General features: G+C 40.8%; 1 protein-coding gene and 1 non-coding gene across 7 annotated transcripts in view; one reads left to right on the top strand and one right to left on the bottom strand.

The window, feature by feature from the left end:
- Window positions 1-506: 506 nt before the first annotated feature.
- LOC124796248 (alpha-L-iduronidase) overlaps window positions 507-22000 on the bottom strand; it is a 232588-nt gene continuing 211094 nt past the window's right edge. For 4 of the 6 annotated variants that reach the window (XM_047260344.1, XM_047260347.1, XM_047260345.1 and 1 more), the window contains exons 14-15: window positions 15427-15569; window positions 507-915 (exon numbers count right to left, since the gene is read on the bottom strand). In XM_047260344.1, coding sequence (XP_047116300.1) covers window positions 812-915; window positions 15427-15569 — 247 coding nt within the window. In that variant the 3' untranslated portion in view covers window positions 507-811. Of the gene's footprint in view, window positions 916-15426; window positions 15570-22000 lie in introns of those variants that run through there. The other 2 variants (XM_047260348.1, XM_047260349.1) reach the window with 2 other exon arrangements.
- On the top strand, window positions 4211-4285 carry Trnas-cga. Its single transcript has one exon. It is a non-coding gene; the product is annotated as a tRNA-Ser (tRNA).

The raw sequence follows: 22000 nt of genomic DNA, 5'->3' as shown, positions 1-22000 counted from the left end.
ATCAATAACTAATGACCTGTTTCACTACTGACATCATTCTCCAAAATTCTTAAGGTGATGAATTCTAGAATGTTATCTCACTGGCTAACAATAACATCCTCACAATAATACCTCAGTAAGTCAAAGTTTCTGCTTCTATTATTCAATTTCTATTATTGTAATGTGTATAAGGTGGTGGGTAGGAATTACTATACTCACACATACATATTAAAAAGAAATCACTTGTATATGGTCAGTATGTAGCCATATTTACAGATTAATTTGTGTTGTGAATGTAAAATAACTCATTCCATATCACTATGATTTATCATAGAATTTTGGTTTATTCATCTCGAGATGGACATCTGCAGTCCATTTTGTTTATGTGCAAAAGACATGCAAATGATTCATGTAATATAAAACTAACTAACGAACTAGAAACAGCTTTATTCAAGATTTTTGAACCATAAAAAAAGTGATGTATCTTCATACTGTTATGGTATTAAAAAGATTGTTTACATTGTGTTACCGTTTTAAATTTTTATTTATGTTCCTTTTTCATTCATTTTCAATAATTGCTATAAGATAAATACTCTTACAGTCACACAGTTTAATTATACAATACACAATTATTTACATGCTGTGTGCACAGCAATAATTCATCAACAATTTATGTTATTTAAAGTACGTCAAACACATTTCCATTTTACATATGTGTATATGTAGTACATTCATATCATGTTCACAATGTGGAAACACGTCTATTAATTTATTTCTAGTACTGTACACATACCCTGAATAAGGATTTAATTAAAGAAGATGAAATCACATCCTAAGCTCTGCTTTTAGGATACTCAGTTACATCAGAATAAGGTCCACCGTGTTGCCAAAAATCTACTAGACGAACTCGGTAGAGTCCCCGGACTTCTTCATCACCTGTAACAACAACAACAAAAATTTGCTTCATTTATTAATCCAGAATACACAGGTACATTAAGAAATCATACAGTAAAACACTGAAGTAAATAATGGGGAAATTATGAGCAACTAATTCAATTACTTCGTGTACACAAAATTCAGATTGGTGGCTTCTATGAAGGTTGCATTTCCAAAAGAAGTTAATGGTATTAGAACGACCTGAAGATGCTGAAAAACAGAAGTGTGAGAGGAATGATGTGGAACAAAGAAGACTCCCAGAACAGTAAGGTGATATACCAAACATAGCAGACATGTCTGTTATACTTTGCAGAAACCTGGGTCATGAAGGAAAAGGAAAAGGGAGATAACACACAAGGAACTGTTACAACAGTAGACATTCAAATGGTATGGACTTATATAGAGAATGGATGAGAACAGAATGCCTAGGAATATGCATGAAATGAAGATAGCAGACAGGACATCAAGAGGAAGGTTGCGGGACAAGTGGTTAAAATTACTGGAAGAAAGCATTCAGAAGAGAGGTGAAGAATGTGAGAGAGCAACAGAGAGGATGGAGAGATTGTCTTCCAAGCAGACCCTGCCAATGATAAGAAAACTCTATACAATGATGATGATGATGATGATGATGATGATGATGATAATTGAAAAATAGTAGTTTAAACCCATTCTGTCAAGCTACTAATAATAGAGAGAATGTAACGGTTATAACTGTCAATAACTGAAGCTGATACATCTGGGGTAGAAATATAAATCAGCATACTCAGCTGTAAGAAAAACACACAGTGGCAATCATTTCAATCCAGAGTTCCAAATGGTTTTTGTATCCTTTGCTACAGTATTTTCATATTTCTCTTAACGTCTCATTATTTTTATCATTATATGCTCCTTCAAAGTAAATATCAGTTTCAATAATTCGATATTTGTTAACTTTTGACATTTTTCTTTTTCTGCTTTTCTGTGTGCCTTTGTCCCACATTGGCAAAGGTTACCATGATTTTTTACACCTCTCCCTCCTCCCCTCACAGACAGAATGTGTGTACCCCAACTCTGCTCTAAATGTTTGCGAATCATGTAGCTAAGGCAGGATTTAGGTACCAGCCCAGTAATCACTTAGTGCGGTGTGGAAAACTGCCTAAAAATCACATCCTGGCTGGCCCTCATTGTTAATCTGTGAGGCAGATTTGATCCAGGGTCAGCACAGCTTCCCTTCCTGGAAGCGGAGATTTAACTCTAACTGCTCTGGACTCTGGACATGTTAATGCACACGCCTTTGTACCTGTCCCTGTATGCTCTGAACGTGTTTACGCGTACCACCAGTCCTTATATCTGGTACTCTGAATGTGTCTACGTGTAGACATGTCCAGAGTACCAGGTAGAAGGACTGGTGGCGTGCGTAAACATGTTCAGAGCACACAGGAACCGGTACAAAGGCGTGCGCGTTAACATGTCCAGAGCAGTTACAGGGTTAACATTCACAACTGTCAGGGTGGGTAACTTTTGCCATTCATGTTTTTATTATTTGAGTCCTGATTGTTCTTGAGTATATGGATGAAGGTGTCCTCTGTCATCTCTATGCAATGGAAGAGATAGAGTTTACCGCATGGAGTATACCTGCAGCAGGTGCTACAGCTGCACCATGATTACTTTAATTCAAACTGTTGGAGATTCAATGCAATAACAATGACTGTGATTCATTATAACAACACAATGTACAAGGGGTGTTAAATAAGTAATGCAACACATTTTTTTCCTCAGCCAATTTCAGTTGAAAAATGCAGAATTTGTTGTGGCTCATCATGTCCTTCTTATAGTTTCATGAAGTTACAATAAGTGGCAACATTATACGTAGCCTTCAAAATGGTGTCTGTAATGAAGGTGTGTTCCAACCAGAGCACTGTTTAGAACTTCTTTTGGCAGAAAACCAGAGCATTACAGACATTCATATGAGCTTGCAGAATGTCTATGGAGATTGGGCAGTGAACAAAAACATGGTGAGTCATTAGGCATGGCATCTGTCATCATCATCACAAGATTTTGCAAACCTGTCTGATTTCCTGCATGCCAGTTAGCCACACACAGGTGTGACTCCTGCACTGTTGGAATGTGCAGACACTCTCATTCAAGGTGATCAATGGGTCACAATCAAACACTTCACTGCACAATTGGACATCTCTAATTGTAGTGAGGAGACACTTGTCCATCAGTTGGGATACTCAAAGGTGTGACCCTCTCGGTTCCTTTCTGCTTAACAGAAGACCATAAAGAGCAGTGAAGGACCCCCTGTGTGGAACTAATTGTAGGTTACAAGACTGATCATGATGATTTTTTGTTGAACATCAACACAGATGATGAAAAACCAGTTCATCACTTCAAACTGGGCGTGAGTCGTGCTTCGGTAGCTCAGTTGGTAGAGCACTTGCCCGCGAAAGGCAAAGGTCCCGAGTTCGAGTCTCGGTCGGGCACACAGTTTTAATCTGCCAGGAAGTTTCATATCAGCGCACACTCCGCTGCAGAGTGAAAATCTCATTCTGGAAACATCCCCCAGGCTGTGGCTAAGCCATGTCTCCGCTATATCCTTTCTTTCAGGAGTGCTAGTTCTGCAAGGTTCGCAGGAGAACTTCTGTAAAGTTTGGAAGGTAGGAGACGAGATACTGGCAGAAGTAAAGCTGTGAGTACCGGGCGTGAGTCGTGCTTCGGTAGCTCAGTTGGTAGAGCACTTGCCCGCGAAAGGCAAAGGTCCCGAGTTCGAGTCTCGGTCGGGCACACAGTTTTAATCTGCCAGGAAGTTTCATATCAGCGCACACTCCGCTGCAGAGTGAAAATCTCATTCTGGAAACATCCCCCAGGCTGTGGCTAAGCCATGTCTCCGCTATATCCTTTCTTTCAGGAGTGCTAGTTCTGCAAGGTTCGCAGGAGAACTTCTGTAAAGTTTGGAAGGTAGGAGACGAGATACTGGCAGAAGTAAAGCTGTGAGTACCGGGCGTGAGTCGTGCTTCGGTAGCTCAGTTGGTAGAGCACTTGCCCGCGAAAGGCAAAGGTCCCGAGTTCGAGTCTCGGTCGGGCACACAGTTTTAATCTGCCAGGAAGTTTCATATCAGCGCACACTCCGCTGCAGAGTGAAAATCTCATTCTGGAAACATCCCCCAGGCTGTGGCTAAGCCATGTCTCCGCTATATCCTTTCTTTCAGGAGTGCTAGTTCTGCAAGGTTCGCAGGAGAACTTCTGTAAAGTTTGGAAGGTAGGAGACGAGATACTGGCAGAAGTAAAGCTGTGAGTACCGGGCGTGAGTCGTGCCTCGGTAGCTCAGTTGGTAGAGCACTTGCCCGCGAAAGGCAAAGGTCCCGAGTTCGAGTCTCGGTCGGGCACACAGTTTTAATCTGCCAGGAAGTTTCATATCAGCGCACACTCCGCTGCAGAGTGAAAATCTCATTCTGGAAACATCCCCCAGGCTGTGGCTAAGCCATGTCTCCGCTATATCCTTTCTTTCAGGAGTGCTAGTTCTGCAAGGTTCGCAGGAGAACTTCTGTAAAGTTTGGAAGGTAGGAGACGAGATACTGGCAGAAGTAAAGCTGTGAGTACCGGGCGTGAGTCGTGCTTCGGTAGCTCAGTTGGTAGAGCACTTGCCCGCGAAAGGCAAAGGTCCCGAGTTCGGGTCTCGGTCGGGCACACAGTTTTAATCTGCCAGGAAGTTTCATATCAGCGCACACTCCGCTGCAGAGTGAAAATCTCATTCTGGAAACATCCCCCAGGCTGTGGCTAAGCCATGTCTCCGCTATATCCTTTCTTTCAGGAGTGCTAGTTCTGCAAGGTTCGCAGGAGAACTTCTGTAAAGTTTGGAAGGTAGGAGACGAGATACTGGCAGAAGTAAAGCTGTGAGTACCGGGCGTGAGTCGTGCTTCGGTAGCTCAGTTGGTAGAGCACTTGCCCGCGAAAGGCAAAGGTCCCGAGTTCGAGTCTCGGTCGGGCACACAGTTTTAATCTGCCAGGAAGTTTCACAATCTACACTGTTTCTGGAAGACTCTTTACCCCTAAATCCAGATCTAATTTCAGAATTTCTGTACAAGATGCTTTTTTCATATGATAAAGGTTCTAGCAAATGCTTATGGCACCTGATGTATTCTATGTATCTGGCAAAATGATGTGGTTTTGCAACAAGATTTCCAAATCCAAACATCTAAATATCTGTCAGTAGACAACAAATCAAAGAAATGTGTAACATAAGAGTAAAGAAAAGTAAAGAATCGTATCTAAAAATTTTCTTTCGCAATTTCCTGCAATACATTGGGTAAGGAACATAGCTTCATAAGGACCATCAGTAGTCTGACTCCATTTACGTTGACAAAGCATTTCCATTGGAGAAATGTCCTAGTGGAATCATTTTCCATGTCCATCACTAGATTACACAGGAAGGAGTCCAAATGACTATTCAAGAAGTGTACATTGACATATTGCATCCCATAAGGTGATATGATTTCAATAGTTCTTGTTGTAATTACGTATAAGTATGACAAGGCCAGTAGACTGAACACAATTTTATTCCACAGAAGCATTAACAACTTGAAACAGCATTTAAGTAACATTCAGTAGGAACCAGTTATGTATACAAAGAGCTGTAGCAGAACACATAGCGAACCGAGGCCATAGCACTGCCCCATATGTGGCCTTTTGAAAGTACACGCACATTTCACTGCATTCCTCCTCTTTTAGGGAGATCACAGATTATTGAGATTTTCATGTTGTCCTCCTCATCTATTGGGCTCTGGCTAAGGTGGTTTGCTTCAGTGGGAGCATAAGGTCTGATGTGTTTCACACGTGGACATGTTTTGCACCCACCTTCCCATCGGCGATGCCAGAGCTGTTTCCGTATTACCCTTGGGCACCAGTTCTGATGACAGTGCTCATGGTGCTGATGAAGCTGGTATCAGCGGTTGCACAGGAATGGATGACAGAATCCTTGACAATGGTGTTGGAAGCATTCTCTAATGCTGGTTGGGCCACTGAAGATGGATGGCCTTGCCCATGAGGGATTGGAGAACTGGCATCAGTAGGTGACGTGACACTCAATGTCAATGGGCTGTCCAAACAGAGGTGAAGCTGATCACAGTGCCTCGAGCAGAAGCCATTCCCCATACAAACGTTACAGAGATGCTGCTCCCGGCATCTGGTGATGACAGCTGTAATCCATTTAGGGTGATGTCTGGAACCAGATGCCCTGATGGCCACACCCAGCCAGAAGAGGCTTGGTGGCTGCATGGATTGATGTCCAGGTGGAGGCCACAGGAGGTGTAGCAATGCCCTCGGCTGCCATCCGTGGAGTAGCTCCATCAGGCTCCTCTTGCAGAACAATGGTACGATGAGAGAAACCAATCAAAGGCAATGTCAGACAAGAGTTAGCAACATACATTTTCATCTTAGTTTTGAACATTTGCAGTAGGCTTTCCACCTCATCTTTAGATTGTGGATGTAACAGCAGGGCAAAAATGTAATGGATACCACAGGAATCACAAAATGCCGCAAACCCTTGTGATGAAAACTGTGAACCAGTATTGGACATTAACATTGTGGACAAACTTTCAAGTGAAAAAAGTTTGGACAAGGCTATGATGATGGGAGTTGTGGATGTGGAATCACAATGTATTATATATAGAAAAAGACAATATGCATCAACAACCACAGCCAATAAGCATTAAGAAACATGCCAATGAAATCCACATTTACACAGTCCCATGCATGTGACAGCATCAGACAAGGCAACAATGACACCTGAGGAGCTGCTTGGTGCATCACACACTGTCAACAGGAAGCTACCAGCTGGTTAATGTCACCATCCAAACTGGGCCAAGTGTCGATGGGCCAATGCTTTTGTGAGTGATACACCCCAATTATCTGCATGTAATAAACAGAGAATCTCCAAATGAAGCACTGAGGGGGTCACTATTCAAGGGGCTTAGTGATCCATGTCTAAAACCAGAACACCATCCACAACAGAGAATTGACATTGAAAGATGTAGTAATTACAGAGGGGGTCAGACACATGAGATGGTGGTGAATCTGGCCAACCACAGTGTACGAATGTTATGACCTTCCACAAAACAGGATCCAACGTTACAGCCTTCAGGATCGATGTGCTAGTTACAGGAAAACCATCAACTGTCTGCTGGGCAGCGACATCAATGTGGGAACAAAGCAATTCCTACTGATCAAATCCTGGGTCTGGATCGGCCATCAGGTGGGACAAAGCATTGTCATTTGTGTGTAGGGGAAAAATGAATCTCGAAGTTGTAATGTGAAAGGAAAAGAACCCATCATTGATTTCAATGTGCTGCTTTATCTGGTAATGCTGCAGAAGGACTGAATAAGTAAACCAGTGGTTTGTCATTGGTGACCACATAGAATTTGATACCATAGAAAAAACATGTAATTCCTTCACAGCACATACAATGTCCAAAGCTTCCTTTTCTATCTAAGAGTACCTAGTTTGAGCAGGAGTCATCATTTTTGAGGCATAAGCAATAGGCCACTTGGAGCAATCAGGAGATCTATGAGTAATTGATTATCATCTCCAGCCCATACTCAGAAGTGTCTGTCGCAAGGACCATGCGGAAGCCTGGTTGGTACATCACTAAGCAGGGTGCAGACAACAACATGGTCTTAAGGGTGGAAAATTTACTTTCACAAGCTGGTGACCAGTGAAACTAAGTCCCTTCATCAGCGATGAAGTGGGGATTTTCCCATACGACCATTTCATGAGTGTATTGTGGTAAAACATCAAATCTCTGACATCGCTGTCACCAGAAAAAGATCCTACAAGAACAGGACCAATGACGACTGATGAGAATCATTCAGCTTGATGGAAGTGCTGCAGGTTTCAATGCTGGGCCATCAACAAATGTCAGCATGCAAACCATTCAATGAAACATCTTCGATATGGGCTTTCGGAGCTGAAGGCCAACTCGTGTATTCTTGATGACTGCGTGACACAAAGCTTTATGCCTTGCCTGGACCTATCAACATCGACATCACACTGTTGATGACTGGAAACATGTTGCCTGGTCAGACAAGTCTAATTTAAAATTGTATTGAGTGGACGGATACGTACGGGTATGGAGACAACCTCATGAATCCATGAACCCTGTATGTCAGCAGGGGGCTGTTCAAGCTGGTGGAGGTTCTGTAATGCATGGGGCACGGGCAATCTATATGTCTATATACAACTCTGACAGGTTACATATACATAAGCATCCAGTCTGATCACCTGCATTTTCAATATCATTGACACGGAAGTCACCAAAGTGGCATCAACTAAAAAGACTTGCAATACGGCAGTCGAATCCTCAAGGGGATATCCCGGCCAGTAAATGCCCTATGATCATTTCATTTTTATCTGCATCCATTCATGTCCATTGTGCATTTTGATGGACTTGGGAAATTTCATCAGGACAATTTGAGACCCCATACATCCAGAATTGCTACAGAGTGGCTCCAGAAACCCTCTTCTGAGTTTAAACACTTCTGCAGGCCACCAAACTCCCCTGAGATGAGCATTATTGAGCATATCTGGGATGCCTTGCAATGTGTTGTTGAGAAGAGATCTCCACCCCCTCATAATCTTATGGATTTAAGGACACCTCTGTAGGATTCCTGGTGTCAATTCCCTCCAGCACTACTTCAGACATTAGTTGAGTCCATGTTACATCATGCTGCGGCACTTCTCCATGCTCGTGGGGGACCTACACAATATTAGGCAGGTGTAACAGTTTCTTTGGCTCTTGAGTGTATATGTTGGATAGCTTCTCTGTACATACTGACTGGTCAGCATAATTTTGATTTGCTTGACTACATTATTTTATGTCTGGTGAAATGTAACTGCCTTAGACAGTTCATAATGTATTTCACGATGTAAATGTTTAGTGAAGACCCTGATACAACCGGTCATTTTAGGATTTTGGATGTACAGTTTTGAATAAACAATTAACCCATTTGGTTAATAATTTGAGTGTTTTATTTTGTTTTATAATTTGTTATCATAATCACTAAAACTAATACGATGTGATAATAATAAGGATGCCTGGGGCAGTCAAATAAATTTTTAATTTATCATACATTGTAACATTAACATAAAAGGTAATTGACTGAAAACATACACATTTAAGATATATTAAGACAAGTCAGAAATTATGGGAATGAAAAAAAGTGTAAGTCTCATAAATATAATTTCATAGGTGAGAACAGAAAATGAAATGTTGCATTAAGAATAAAGGCAATGGATTATGAGGAGCTCATGGAGTTCAAACCATTGTCCCCAGCTGTGGAAGTTCCACTCCAACTGGAGGAGAAAGTCCCAGTGGCCCTTCCCATGTCACCAATTGTAACTGAGCCACTGGCAGTGGTGCCTCACCTCCTCTCCCCTCCAATGTCATCAACCCTGATTCCATCCTGGGCTTTACTGCCATAATGGGCTGATTAAAGGGGGAAGGCATCTAATATCATGTCATGCTAGTGACTTTGATAGAGATGGAAATATATGCTGAGGTTCAAAAGTCGTGGGAGTGTGATAGGCATGTACACAGACAGCGGCAGTGTCACATACACAGGGTATAAAAGGGCAGTGCACTGCTGGAGCTGTCATTTGTAGACATTTGATTCATGTGAAAAGGTTTCCGATGTGATTATGGCCACACTATAGGAACTAATAGAACTCGAATGCAAACTGGAAGCTGGTGCTAGATGCGTGAGACATTCCATTTCAGAAACTGTTAGGGAATTCAATATTCTGAGATCCACAGTGTAAAGGGTGTACCTAGAATACCAAATTTCAGTTGCTACCTCTCGCCATGGATAACACAGTGGCCAATGGCCTTCACTTAATGACTGAGAGCAGTGGCAGTTGCCTAGAGTTGTCAGTGCTAAAAGATAAACACTACTGCTTGAAATAACCATGGAAATCAATGTGGAACATATGATGAATATGGGCTATGGCAGCAGACAACTGATGCAAGTGCCTTTGCTGACAGCATGACATCACCTGCAGCACCTCTACTGGGCTCATAACCATATCAGCTGGACCCTAGACAACTGGTCAGATGAGTCCCGATTTCAGCTGCTAAGAGCTGATGGTAGGGTTCGAGTGTAGTGCAGACACCATGAAGCCACAGATCCAAGTTGTCAACAAGGCACTGTGCAAGCTGGTGGTGGCTCCATAATGGTGAGGTCTGTGTTTACATGAAATGCACCGAGTCCTCTGGTCCAATAGAACCGCTCATTGACTAAAATGATTATGTTCAGCTACCTGAAGACCATTGCAGCCATGCATGGACTTCATGTTCCCCAACAACAATGGAATTTTTATGGATAACAATGCACCATTTCACCAGGTTACAAATGTTTGCAATTGGTTTGAAGAACATACTGGACCATTTTAGTGAATGATTTGGCCTTCTGATAACCAACCAGACGGCACAGAAGATAGTAACGTGGGTCACTCCAGACATAAACCTCTTGCTGCATCTGCTGTAACTTTCATTGCCAATATGAAAATTTTAACCTTCCACCATGTGAATATTTCTCCCAGTACAAAGCTAGCTAGAGCCATTTCTGTCTTAGCCAGCCTGTGATTGACGTACCATCATCATCTGGACATCACCTTACTCACCTGGACAGCTGCACTCCCATGGCTTCTGCTTTGAGCCTTGGTGTTCTCCACCATGAATAAGTCACGCTGCTTGCAAGACAGAACTTTGAATAGGTACTTCGTTTTGAAGATAGACTTTTCATTGGTCAAGAGAACTTAATCTAAGCTGTCAAGAACCTATTTTCATTTTTTGAAGGACAGCTGTTTGTGATGAACTTTTCCTTCATATTACTAAGAAGAATTTCTAGAGAACATTCATTATCTTTTGTTGTACACACCAAAAATAGCAGAATGTTTGTGTTTGAAGTTTACTTGTCCAAATGAACAAAGTTTAATTACATCTACTTGTAATTTTGTGCAAGCATTCGGAATGAGGAATACTTCAAATGCCACATCAAGTTGCTGCACTGTGCCATGCAAAATGAGGTCTGACATGAGGTTTTGTCACCTCAGTGTGTGGTACAGTCTTCAGCAGCTATCACCACTGGAATCATGGCCACCATGTCACACTGGGATGGCTGTAAGACCTCTACAGGAAATAAGTACCTAATCTGGAGATGGAATGGCAGTTTGTACATTGTTACTGAAGCCTTGAAGCAATGATTATTCAATGCAACTGTTACCTCATTTCGTGGGCCTGGACTTGGGACTCAATATGATTAAGTGTTATGGTTTGAGATGATTATGGCTTTGTTAATCAGATTTCAACTCACATTACTTTCAGTCATAATGTTGACGCTTTTTTCAGCCATTAAACAAGCTTCAGTTCTGGTTCCCATACACTATGTGGTCCACATCAGTGACCTGCCCAGTTAATACCATACTCCAGCACAAAATACCCCAAAAGCTCAAACCATGCCATGTAACTTGCAGGAAAATTAAACGTATAGACAGTGTCACACTGACAGTGGGCTGCTCAGAAACCAAATGACACCAAATACTGAGGACACCCACAACAGACAGTATAACAACTCTCTCTTCCAGAACCATGGTGACACAGGTACTCTTTACAGTAACCTTTGTACCAGTAATTGACAGCTCACAGGGTACAGTGATTGTTCTATTTCCACAAGAGATTTTCTCCAAAATGGTGTTAATTGTTCATACATTTTATTAACCATTGCCTCAGTTTCTTCTTTTTAGGCTTTGGAAAAAGATGCATGTGGATCTCATAGATCAAGATTTGGTATTTACTTTTTTGTGTAACCACTGACCATGCTGCAGTCAAAAAGATGTTGCATGTTGCTCCTTATTCTGGTGCATTTATTTCCTATGCAAATTATACTGCACATTCACAAACCACCTTATTATTTTATTGTATCTTATGCAATATGAATAAACCATCACAGTCAGTCTGTATGACACAGCATACAGTTTAACAAAAAAATAAATTCCCTGTACTCTGATGTTACTTTAAATACATTCATAGCATTCTGAATGTTTCAGATATTTTTAATAAAACTGCCAGCTATCAATAACTTGCTGTCCTTATAATTTAGCAAAAAATGTTTTGACACTTTCCAGGAGTAAACTGGAAAAAAGTACACCGAGGTTTTCTATCAAGTCCCCATCGGCACATTTATGGTAAATGCACAATTTTCTGCACATGTGTTAGTTGAGCACACACATTTTTTACTGTAGTTATTTAGTTAGTTTCATGTGCAATGGATCATTTGTACAATTAGTCATAATGATGTGGAATGAGATGTTTTACATTCAAGTTGCACTTTCATATGTAAACATGGCTACAAGCTGATCATTTAAAAGGGCTATTTTGGATTAATTACAGAATGTGAGTTAGTAATTCCTAACCACCACCTTTTGCATATTACAAAAAGAGAAAATTTTCTGTGGAATAGAAGATGTTGTTAAGGAGAAACTTTTTTAGTTCATTTTCAAATTTAACTTTGTTGCCTGTCAGACATTATATATTATAGGCTGGGTGATCAAAAACTTTGGAGGCAGCATTTGGACCCCTTTTTGTACTAGAGACAATGTGGAGTAATGAATGTTATTTTTTCTTTTACTATTGTAATTATACACATTGCTGTTTCTTTTGAATTGCAGTGGATTATTAACAACTAACTTCATGAGGGAACAAATGTACTGTGAACCAATATTCAAAACATATGTCTACAGGATGATCATGGGTGGGCACCACATATCGTTCTCAGTGTGTTTTTGAGCAACAAGGCTTTCTTTCTCCAAGATGAGTTGCCCCAGAACATTACTCCATATGACATTACTGAAAGAAAATGTGCAAAATAGGTCAACTTACTTATTTGTTTCTCCCCATATGTGAAAGTGAAAATGTAGCTAAACTAAGTTTTCGTAGTAGTCCCAAAAGGCATTTTTTTTTTTTTCAGTTTAAATTCTTATCAGTGTTAACACCCAAAATTTTAGAAGGTTCCACACTAGTTATTAATCCTCACCATATGTCACATACTAACGCGAATTCTTTACAGACGAATGGAAAAACTGGTAGAAGCGGACCTCGGGGAAGATCTGTTTGGATTCCGTAGAAATGTTGGAACACGTGAGGCAATACTAACCTTACGACTTATCTTAGAAGAAAGATTAAGAAAAGGCAAACCTACGTTTCTAGCATTTGTAGACTTAGAGAAAGCTTTTGACAACGTTAACTGGAATACTCTCTTTCAAATTCTGAAGGTGGCAGGGGTAAAATATAGGGAGCGAAAGGCTATTTACAATTTGTACAGAAACCAGATGGCAGTTATAAGAGTCGAGGGACATGAAAGGGAAGCAGTGGTTGGGAAAGGAGTGAGACAGGGTTGTAGCCTCTCCCCGATGTTATTCAATCTTTATATTGAGCAAGCAGTAAAGGAAACAAAAGAAAAATTCGGAGTAGGTATTAAAATCCATGGAGAAGAAATAAAAACTTTGAGGTTCGCCGATGACATTGTAATTCTGTCGGAGACAGCAAAGGACTTGGAAGAGCAGTTGAACGGAATGGACAGTGTCTTGAAAGGAGGATATAAGATGAACATCAACAAAAGCAAAACGAGGATAATGGAATGTAGTCAAATTAAATCGGGTGATGCTGAGGGGATTAGATTAGGAAATGAGTCACTTAAAGTAGTAAAGGAGTTTTGCTATTTAGGGAGTAAAATAACTGATGATGGTCGAAGTAGAGAGGATATAAAATGTAGACTGCCAATGGCAAGGAAATCGTTTCTGAAGAAGAGAAATTTGTTAACATCGAGTATAGATTTAAGTGTCAGGAAGTCGTTTCTGAAAGTATTTGTATGGAGTGTAGCCATGTATGGAAGTGAAACATGGACGATAACCAGTTTGGACAAGAAGAGAATAGAAGCTTTCGAAGTGTGGTGCTACAGAAGAATGCTGAAGATAAGGTGGGTAGATCACGTAACTAATGAGGAGGTATTGAAAAGGATTGGGGAGAAGAGAAGTTTGTGGCACAACTTGAGTAGAAGAAGGGATCGGTTGGTAGGACATGTTTTGAGGCATCAAGGGATCACAAATTTAGCATTGGAGGGCAGCGTGGAGGGTAAAAATCGTAGAGGGAGACAAAGAGATCAGTACACTAAGCAGATTCAGAAGGATGTAGGTTGCAGTAGGTACTGGGAGATGAAGAAGCTTGCACAGGATAGAGTAGCATGGAGAGCTGCATCAAACCAGTCTCAGGACTGAAGACCACAACAACAAAACATGTCACATGCATCACTGGTGTAGTATCTCTTGATGTGCAGAACTGAATGTGTTGGGTCTTTTTGAAATGGAGAGTGAGACCATTTGCAGAAACCCACTCAATAAAACTATTAAGAACATTATTTACCATTTCTTCTGTTACTGTATGTATTTTTGTATTGGTTATAAGACTAGTGTAATTGAAATGTTTCTCAATAAGTTCTCTTTGGAAAAATGCTCACCTTCTTGATATCAAATCAGTCATCCTTCTTTGTTGAAATGCCAGGAAATTGCTCATTATGTAGAGAATAGAATTTCCTAATGACAGGATTCCAAGTAATGTCCAACTGTATTCCACTGTCCCAGTTGATAAGATCATTTTTCCACTGATACCCCCATGATTAAGTCCCAAGAACTGTACGTGTGGACAAGTTCTTTTTGCCTTTTATTAAAATAACCCACAGAAATTCAGTGTTCTGAAGTAGTGAATTTATTGGCTTGAAGCAGTTGAGCATAGGCTCATGTTTTATAGTATGTTGCTGAATGATGCATATGTTTCGCTTTATACATGAGTTGCCACTTCCAGATAATGTTCTGTTAACTCCTGCCTCATATAGGTCTGGTGAGTCTAGTAGCACTGATAACTTAGATGAAGAGTGAAAGATCACTTTAAGCTGGACAGATGACATGCAATACTAAGAAGTACATTGTAGAGTGCCAGTGTTGCACATGTCTCCCTACAGTTTAAGACTAGACAAAGAACACTGTGGCAGCTGGTTATGGACAGAAACCAGTCTTCCAAAAATTTCATGGAATCAACCATTCTTCACAACAATATTTCATTTGTACAAACTGAACTTTCTCACAGTGAAATAAAATAAAAATAATAGTTACAACATCCATTGTAATTAGAATAAACATTAAAAAAACATTAGTTCAGGTACCTCATTCAAGACCTACCCACTAGGCACACACCTGTCAGCATGAAATTCATTCATTTTGATCCATAGATCCCATCCTTAGGAGAACCTTTAGGTACATGGATGGTTCAAAATATATGTTAATAAAGTGGATCAGTAAGACGTGTCTATATACTACACAACAGTCAGCTGTAAGTGAGTTTGCCTTTTTTTTTTATTTTTGTTGCTTCCATACCAGAATTTCCATTATTGTTGTAAATTATAGGCCAGTATTGAGAAGTATCTCACCGTTCTGAGGGCCAAGATGCAGTACTGGAGCAAAATGAAAGGATAAAAAAATGCTATCCTTTGTATTAATTCTTCTGAACACACTGGTGCCCTTATTCTCACTGGACACATGCATAAATTCAATTTCATAAGTTTTGATGCACCTAGAACAACAAACAACTTTAGTTTCTTTACTAACACTGGATATGTAAAAGGGTAACTACATTTTAATGACATATCCTTTATTCAAATGTAGATGCAAAAGAAGACACCTGCAGTTGAAAAATGTGGTTGTTGAGACTAGAAAGATTGTTTCATTATTGAAGTGTTTCTAAAATCATATACATTAATTGTCTACTTATGAAAGCTAAATCATATTGTTTTACAACTACAGAAATATTAGCATGCTGTAATCTAAGAAATAGGTATTGGTATAATAAATAGTGAGTGCTATGACACAACTACATAGTTCAACAATGGTAGTTTAAGCACATATATTTTTGCAATTACTTATTTTGTGTTATCTCAGTATTCATACAATCTGTCCTACCATAAGTAGAGGTCACTTTATGACACTGTTTGAGGACTTCTGCTGCTCTTGAAGACATTTCTGAGCTGTAACACAATATTAGTATTATTAGCTGAAATGATTTCCCCCCACCCCCCCCCCACCCCCCACCCCAGTCAATCTATAACTGATAGAGAAAACTGACACTGTCAAAAGTATATGAAAATAGAAGCAAAAACATTCCAATAAACATGAGTTCACATATGAGCCACTTGTGAAATAACTGTGGATGTGTGACTACAAGCTACCACTGACTGCAGTAATAAATATTATCCTAGTTAGTAGAAATTTATTTGCAATGGAAACTTCTTGATTAAGTCTCCATTTAAATGGGCTCAAATTTTGCTCATGGCCCATGGTTGGAGAATGTGGTGCATATGTGCAGTGACCACTACACACATCGACTGTCATAGTGGCACACGTAAACATCATTCATGCTATTCAGCAACTCTGATGCTGTGAAATGGTCTAGTGTCTGTGAAATTGTGATATTTATTAACAAGTGAGTCACAGCAACCGCTGAGTTGTGTGTTTGCCACCAAGAGTGCTGTATTTACCTATATTTAAAATGCTTTCTGTTCACTCTGCCGATGTTAAGTTTGTAACCTTTTTGTATCTACATCTACATCTACAGTACACAGATACTCCACAAGTCACCAGGGTGGAGGGTACTCTGTACTAGTCATTTCCTTTCCTGTTTCACTCGCAAATAGAGTGAGAGATAAACAACTGTCTATATGCCTCCATATGAGCCCTAATTTCTCGAATTTTATCTTCATAGTCCTTATGCACAACGTATATTGGTGCCAGTAGAATCATTCAGCAGCCAGCTTCAAATGCTCCTCAAAAAGAACTTCGCCTTTAAATTTTGCATTCAAGAATCGTTCACACATACTGTCATTAAACCATTGGACAGATTCCTGTGTGGACAACAAAGTAATAAGCATCCTTGGCATAGAGAAACAACTAAAAGATTTGAAAGCAAATAAGTCAACAGGTCAGGATGAAATCTCAATCCAGTTTTACAAAGAGTGCTCTATGGCATTGTTCCCTTACCTAACTTGCATTTATCAGTACTCTCTCACCCAGCGCAAAATTCCAAGTGATTGGAAAAAAGTGCAGGCAACTCCTGTATAAAAGAAGGGTAAAAGAATGGATCCGCAAAATTACAGACCAATATCCCTAACTTCAGTTGTTTCTCTATGCTTATTACTCTGTTGTCCACATGGGAGTCTGTCCGATGGTCTAATGACAGTATGTGTGTATGATTCTCCTGTGTGAAGGATTCTTGAATGCAAAATTTAAAACTTCAACCCTTGTTCCGCTATCTTCATCTGCTGCACCAGACTGGTCAACAAGGGATTGAATGGAAGCCTTAGACATGCTTAGCAATTTTACAGTTGACCAGGATTTTCTCAGGTCCTCTGCCAGATCTTTTGCTAAGGTATGTTGGTGACAGTTGTTGTATGCTTCTTGCATAGATCTTTTCACCAATGCATGAATCTCTACTAACCTTAGCTTGTCGTCATTTATGCATTCTCTATTGAGCAGAGTGCAATAGCCTCTGCTTCCTCAGCACCTTCTGAATTTTATCATTAAACCACAGTTGATCTTTTCCATCCTTTGTCCATTTACTGAGCACATAACTCTCCAGACCACAATTCATAATCTGTTTGAACTTTGCACACAATTCCTCTATGTCTGTCTTACTGGAACTAAGTGACATCAATTCACTCTCTAAGTGAGATGCTAACAACTGCTTATCTGCTCTATCTAGCAGGTTGACTCTCCTAGCTTTCTTCACTGATTTATTAACTTTCGTAACCATAGTTGCTATAATAACATCCTGATCACTAATCCTCATTTCTATAATGACACTGTCATGAAGGTCCTGTCTATCTGTAGCTACAAGGTCTACAATACTTCCATTGCATTTGGACTGCTGAGCTAGCTGCTCAAGACAATTTCCAGGAACACGTTCAAAAGTATTTTGCATGACTGTCTGTCTGTACCAGACACAGAAATCCCAGTCTGTACTGCATAGGTTAAGGTCACTTCCAAATAGTATTGCATGACCTGTGTATTTATACACTACTGGTCATGAACTTTCTTTGAAGAACTCTAGGAATGACTCAGCAGAATTGGGCAGCCAGTAAAAACATCCAACAGTTAACTTGATTTCACCTACAGCTGTTATACATGACCACATAACTTCACTGTCACACTCTCAATGCAGGCAATATTTTTGTCAACTGCAATGAACACTACCCCTCCTATGCCTCTAATCAGTCTTTCCGATATCCGTTCCATGACTTGCTAAATATCTCAGGGATTTCCACTTTGGATTTCAGCCAGCTCTCAGTCCCAAGAATAATTTGGGAACTTTATTAGGAATACTTTGACAGTTTGCTGACAAAATGTTTACAGTTGAGGTGTCTTCACTCTCCACACGGTCTGACTTCTCTTGCTGCATATCGACTGGTGAGTGTTCATCACAGTACCTCAAACAACCATCTAGCCTAAAAGCCCTCATGAGTACTCCACAAGTACTCTGCTGCCAGAATAGCTGCTTCCTTTGTGTAGTGCACTCCTAACCTGTCAGGGGGAGTCCTACAGGCCTCCACATGATAACACAGGTCTATGTTCTTTTGTTGTTTGGTTTTGGAGTTGCTCTTAGCAACTAAACATACCTATCTCTCTAACTGATCAACATTACAATAAAACTGAATCCAGTATATGTAACTGAACATTATTTCAGGTGGACCGATCCTCAGTGTAACGACTGGCAATTCATCTGCCCCTATTTTGGCCAAACAATCTGGTACTCTGGTTTGCTCAGGTGGAGGCCAGTTTTTATTACGCTGGTATCACAGCACCCACAACCAAATTCACACTTGCAGAGAGTCAGTTAGACCAGCCTTACACATCAGATGTATAGGAGAGCAATATTGCTCTGCCTTTAGTAAATGCCTATGACAGGCTAGAAACAAAACTGATTCGTAGAGTCACCACATTTCAGGAGGACCACACCAAGCAAGTACTGATGAAGGAAGATGCGGGTGATTGGAAACTGTCACAGTACCTGTGGCACTTTAGGAGTAAGGCTGACAATGGGACAGCACCCAACTATCTTCTACACACATTACGGAGCAGCCAGCTGCCATTGCAAGTAAAGCCTCCGAAATGGAGATGCCCCTGGACACTGTGGTGCAACTGGTGGACTGCTTTCTAGAAGCCATCACTCCAAGCCAGGTTAGTTGTGTGTCAGAGCCATGTAGTTGCGCAACTGCGCACCTTACAGCCTAGCACTTATATTTTAATGCTCTGTCAACAAAAGCGGACATGCTGTGCACTCAGATTGGTACATTATTGTCATAAGATGAACCAAAACAATAACTGCAGATGATCTAGGAGCTGATCATTAGCCCAATCTATGTATGGACAATCCCACCCCTGGTAGCTGAGTGGCCAGTGCGATGGAATGTCATACCTAACAGCCCGGGTTCGATTCCCACCACCTGTCTGACCATGTCATGGTGCCTGTTTATATCTGACAGAGTATCTGCCCAGAAGTATTTAATAGATACAGGCTCCAACCTGAGTATTCTGTGCAGGATGTCACTGCATTGTTGTAGGTGATCAACAACATTACGTCTGTTCACTGCAAACAATTCTGTCATTGCAATGAATGACACACAATGAGAAAAATTAAACTTGAGACTATGTTGTCAGTTTCTGTGGGATTTTTCAGTAGCGGACATCAGTGAGGTGATCATTGGAGCAGGTTTTTTTGTTACACTACCAAACTCTTGCCAAACGTGGCTGATGCCCAATTAATGGACAATGTTACAGGACTTATGGCCACAGGGTACCCTGAAACACCACAGAACAAGATGTCAAGGCAATATAAGTTGTTGGCAAAGAATACCGCTTGTTGCTCTGAGAGTTTCTGACCTTGAGGAGACCTCTAGGTGCACCAGAACAAGTCCTACATGACATTGTACCATACATAGGGACCACGGATGGACCAGCTGTGTCTTGTAGGCCTATGAGGTTAGTGCCAGGGCGCTTTGCCATCACGAAGGGGGAGTAACATGATGCAGTGAGAGGGTATCATCAGACCACCAAATAGCCCATGGGCATCTGCCCTGCATTTATTTCAAATGAATGGAGGAGCCTGGCACTACCCCATACCATAGTTGATGGACTACAACCAAACATTTCATGAGGTGACAATATTTAGTGTACTCAGCTTCACAAAGGCTTACATCTAGATTCCTGTGGCAGCAGAGGATAATGTTATTCGAGTTATTTGAGTGAAAATTCACGACATTTGGACTACACAATGCTGCACACATCCAGCAGCTATTAATTGACTTTACCTTGCATGGGCTACCACTTTTTTTCTGTACTTAGACAATATGCTTGTGTTTTCATCATCCAAGGACCTACACGGCCAACATCTCAGCATTTGGAACATTATGGTGTCATGCTGAACATGATCAAATGTATGTCTGGGCAGCCAGAAGCTGAATTTCTAGGACACTGAATATCTTCTGCAGGTTAATTGCCACTGAACAGAAAAGTTGAAGGCATTCTGCAGCTGCCTAGACTGAATGCAATTGAAGCATTTCATAGGTACTTAGATATGCTTAATTTCTACTGTCGGCATTTACCACTGGAAAAACAAGAACTGTTGACCACAGTACCAGCTGGGCTGAAAGTCAAGAGCAGTTTCCCTGTGCAGTTGACTCAGGAAATGCATCTGGCATTCGAAATGATGAAACAACGCTTGGCAAAAGCATCACTGTTGGCACATCCCAAACTTGACACTCCTCTAGCATTACTGGTGGACACCAGTCAGTTGGCTATTGGCATGGCTCTTAAAAATTGGATAGACAATGCATGGTAGCCACTCGCATATTTTTCTCATAAGTTATCACCATCACGACAGGTATAGAGTACCTATGTTCGAGAGCTCTTGGCTATTTATGATGCAACCAAGTATTTCCGACTGCAGATTGAAGCAAGAGAGTTCACCATATACATGGAATGCAAGCTGTTGACTTACGCTTTTAAGAGGAACAGTATCATCTTCTCTCTTGGTTGTATAACTGCCAGGAATTTATTAGCCAATTCAACATTAACAAAGTTGTGGTGGCCAGCATATTACAGCCCGTGGGCATTACGGTACTCACCAAGGCTCAACAAGAGGATCCCAAATCACATGCACTGCTGCAAGATGACACCACAGACCTGCAGTTGCAACTAGCTGACACTACTGGAGAAGACTTTCAACTGTACTGTGAAGTGTTCTGAAGATAAGTGTTCAACAGACTACACAATCCCTGTCATCTCAGAGTTTGACTGACATTCAAGTTGGAGTCACAACGTTTTTTGTGGTTATGAATGGAACAGGACTGCTGTGAGTGGACATGAACATGCAACTCTGTAAGATCTTAGATCATGTACACATGCTGATAGGTGATTTTTCCAGATGTGCCCTCACACTTTGCCCATGTTCACCTCAATGTGGTGGGACCGCTTCCTCCACTAGACAGCCAGCAATATTTACTGACTACGATAGACAAGTATACACATCTGCTGGAGGCAGTTCCAACCAATAACATATCAGCAGAAACTATAGCCTCTATGTTTACATTGACACGACTAGTGAGGTTTGGTTGCCCATTGCACATAACCACTGACAGGGGCTGAAAGTTTTAATTGGATCTGTTTGCCCAGCTGGCAAAATTTTGTACCTACAAAATAAGTTACCATCCTGCCAGCAACAGCATGACTGAACAATAGCATCAAACACTGAAGGCAGTGCTCATGTGCCAAGTAAGTTCACGAATGTCTGCACTTCCCATAGCTTTGCTCTGCATATGAAACACCTGTAAACCTGGCATGTACATCTGCAATGGAGCTTGTTTACAGCAAGACATGGCATCTGCCTGGAGAATTCATTGACTCCAACTCTCTTACAAATGCAACACAGTATCAATCAGAGTTTCGTGTCATTTG

The sequence above is a fragment of the Schistocerca piceifrons genome, chromosome 4 (genome assembly GCF_021461385.2).
Source record: "Schistocerca piceifrons isolate TAMUIC-IGC-003096 chromosome 4, iqSchPice1.1, whole genome shotgun sequence".
Taxonomy (NCBI): domain Eukaryota; kingdom Metazoa; phylum Arthropoda; class Insecta; order Orthoptera; family Acrididae; genus Schistocerca; species Schistocerca piceifrons.
The sequence above is the reverse complement of the archived record's forward strand: the minus strand, read 5'-3'. Positions and strand labels throughout refer to the sequence as shown.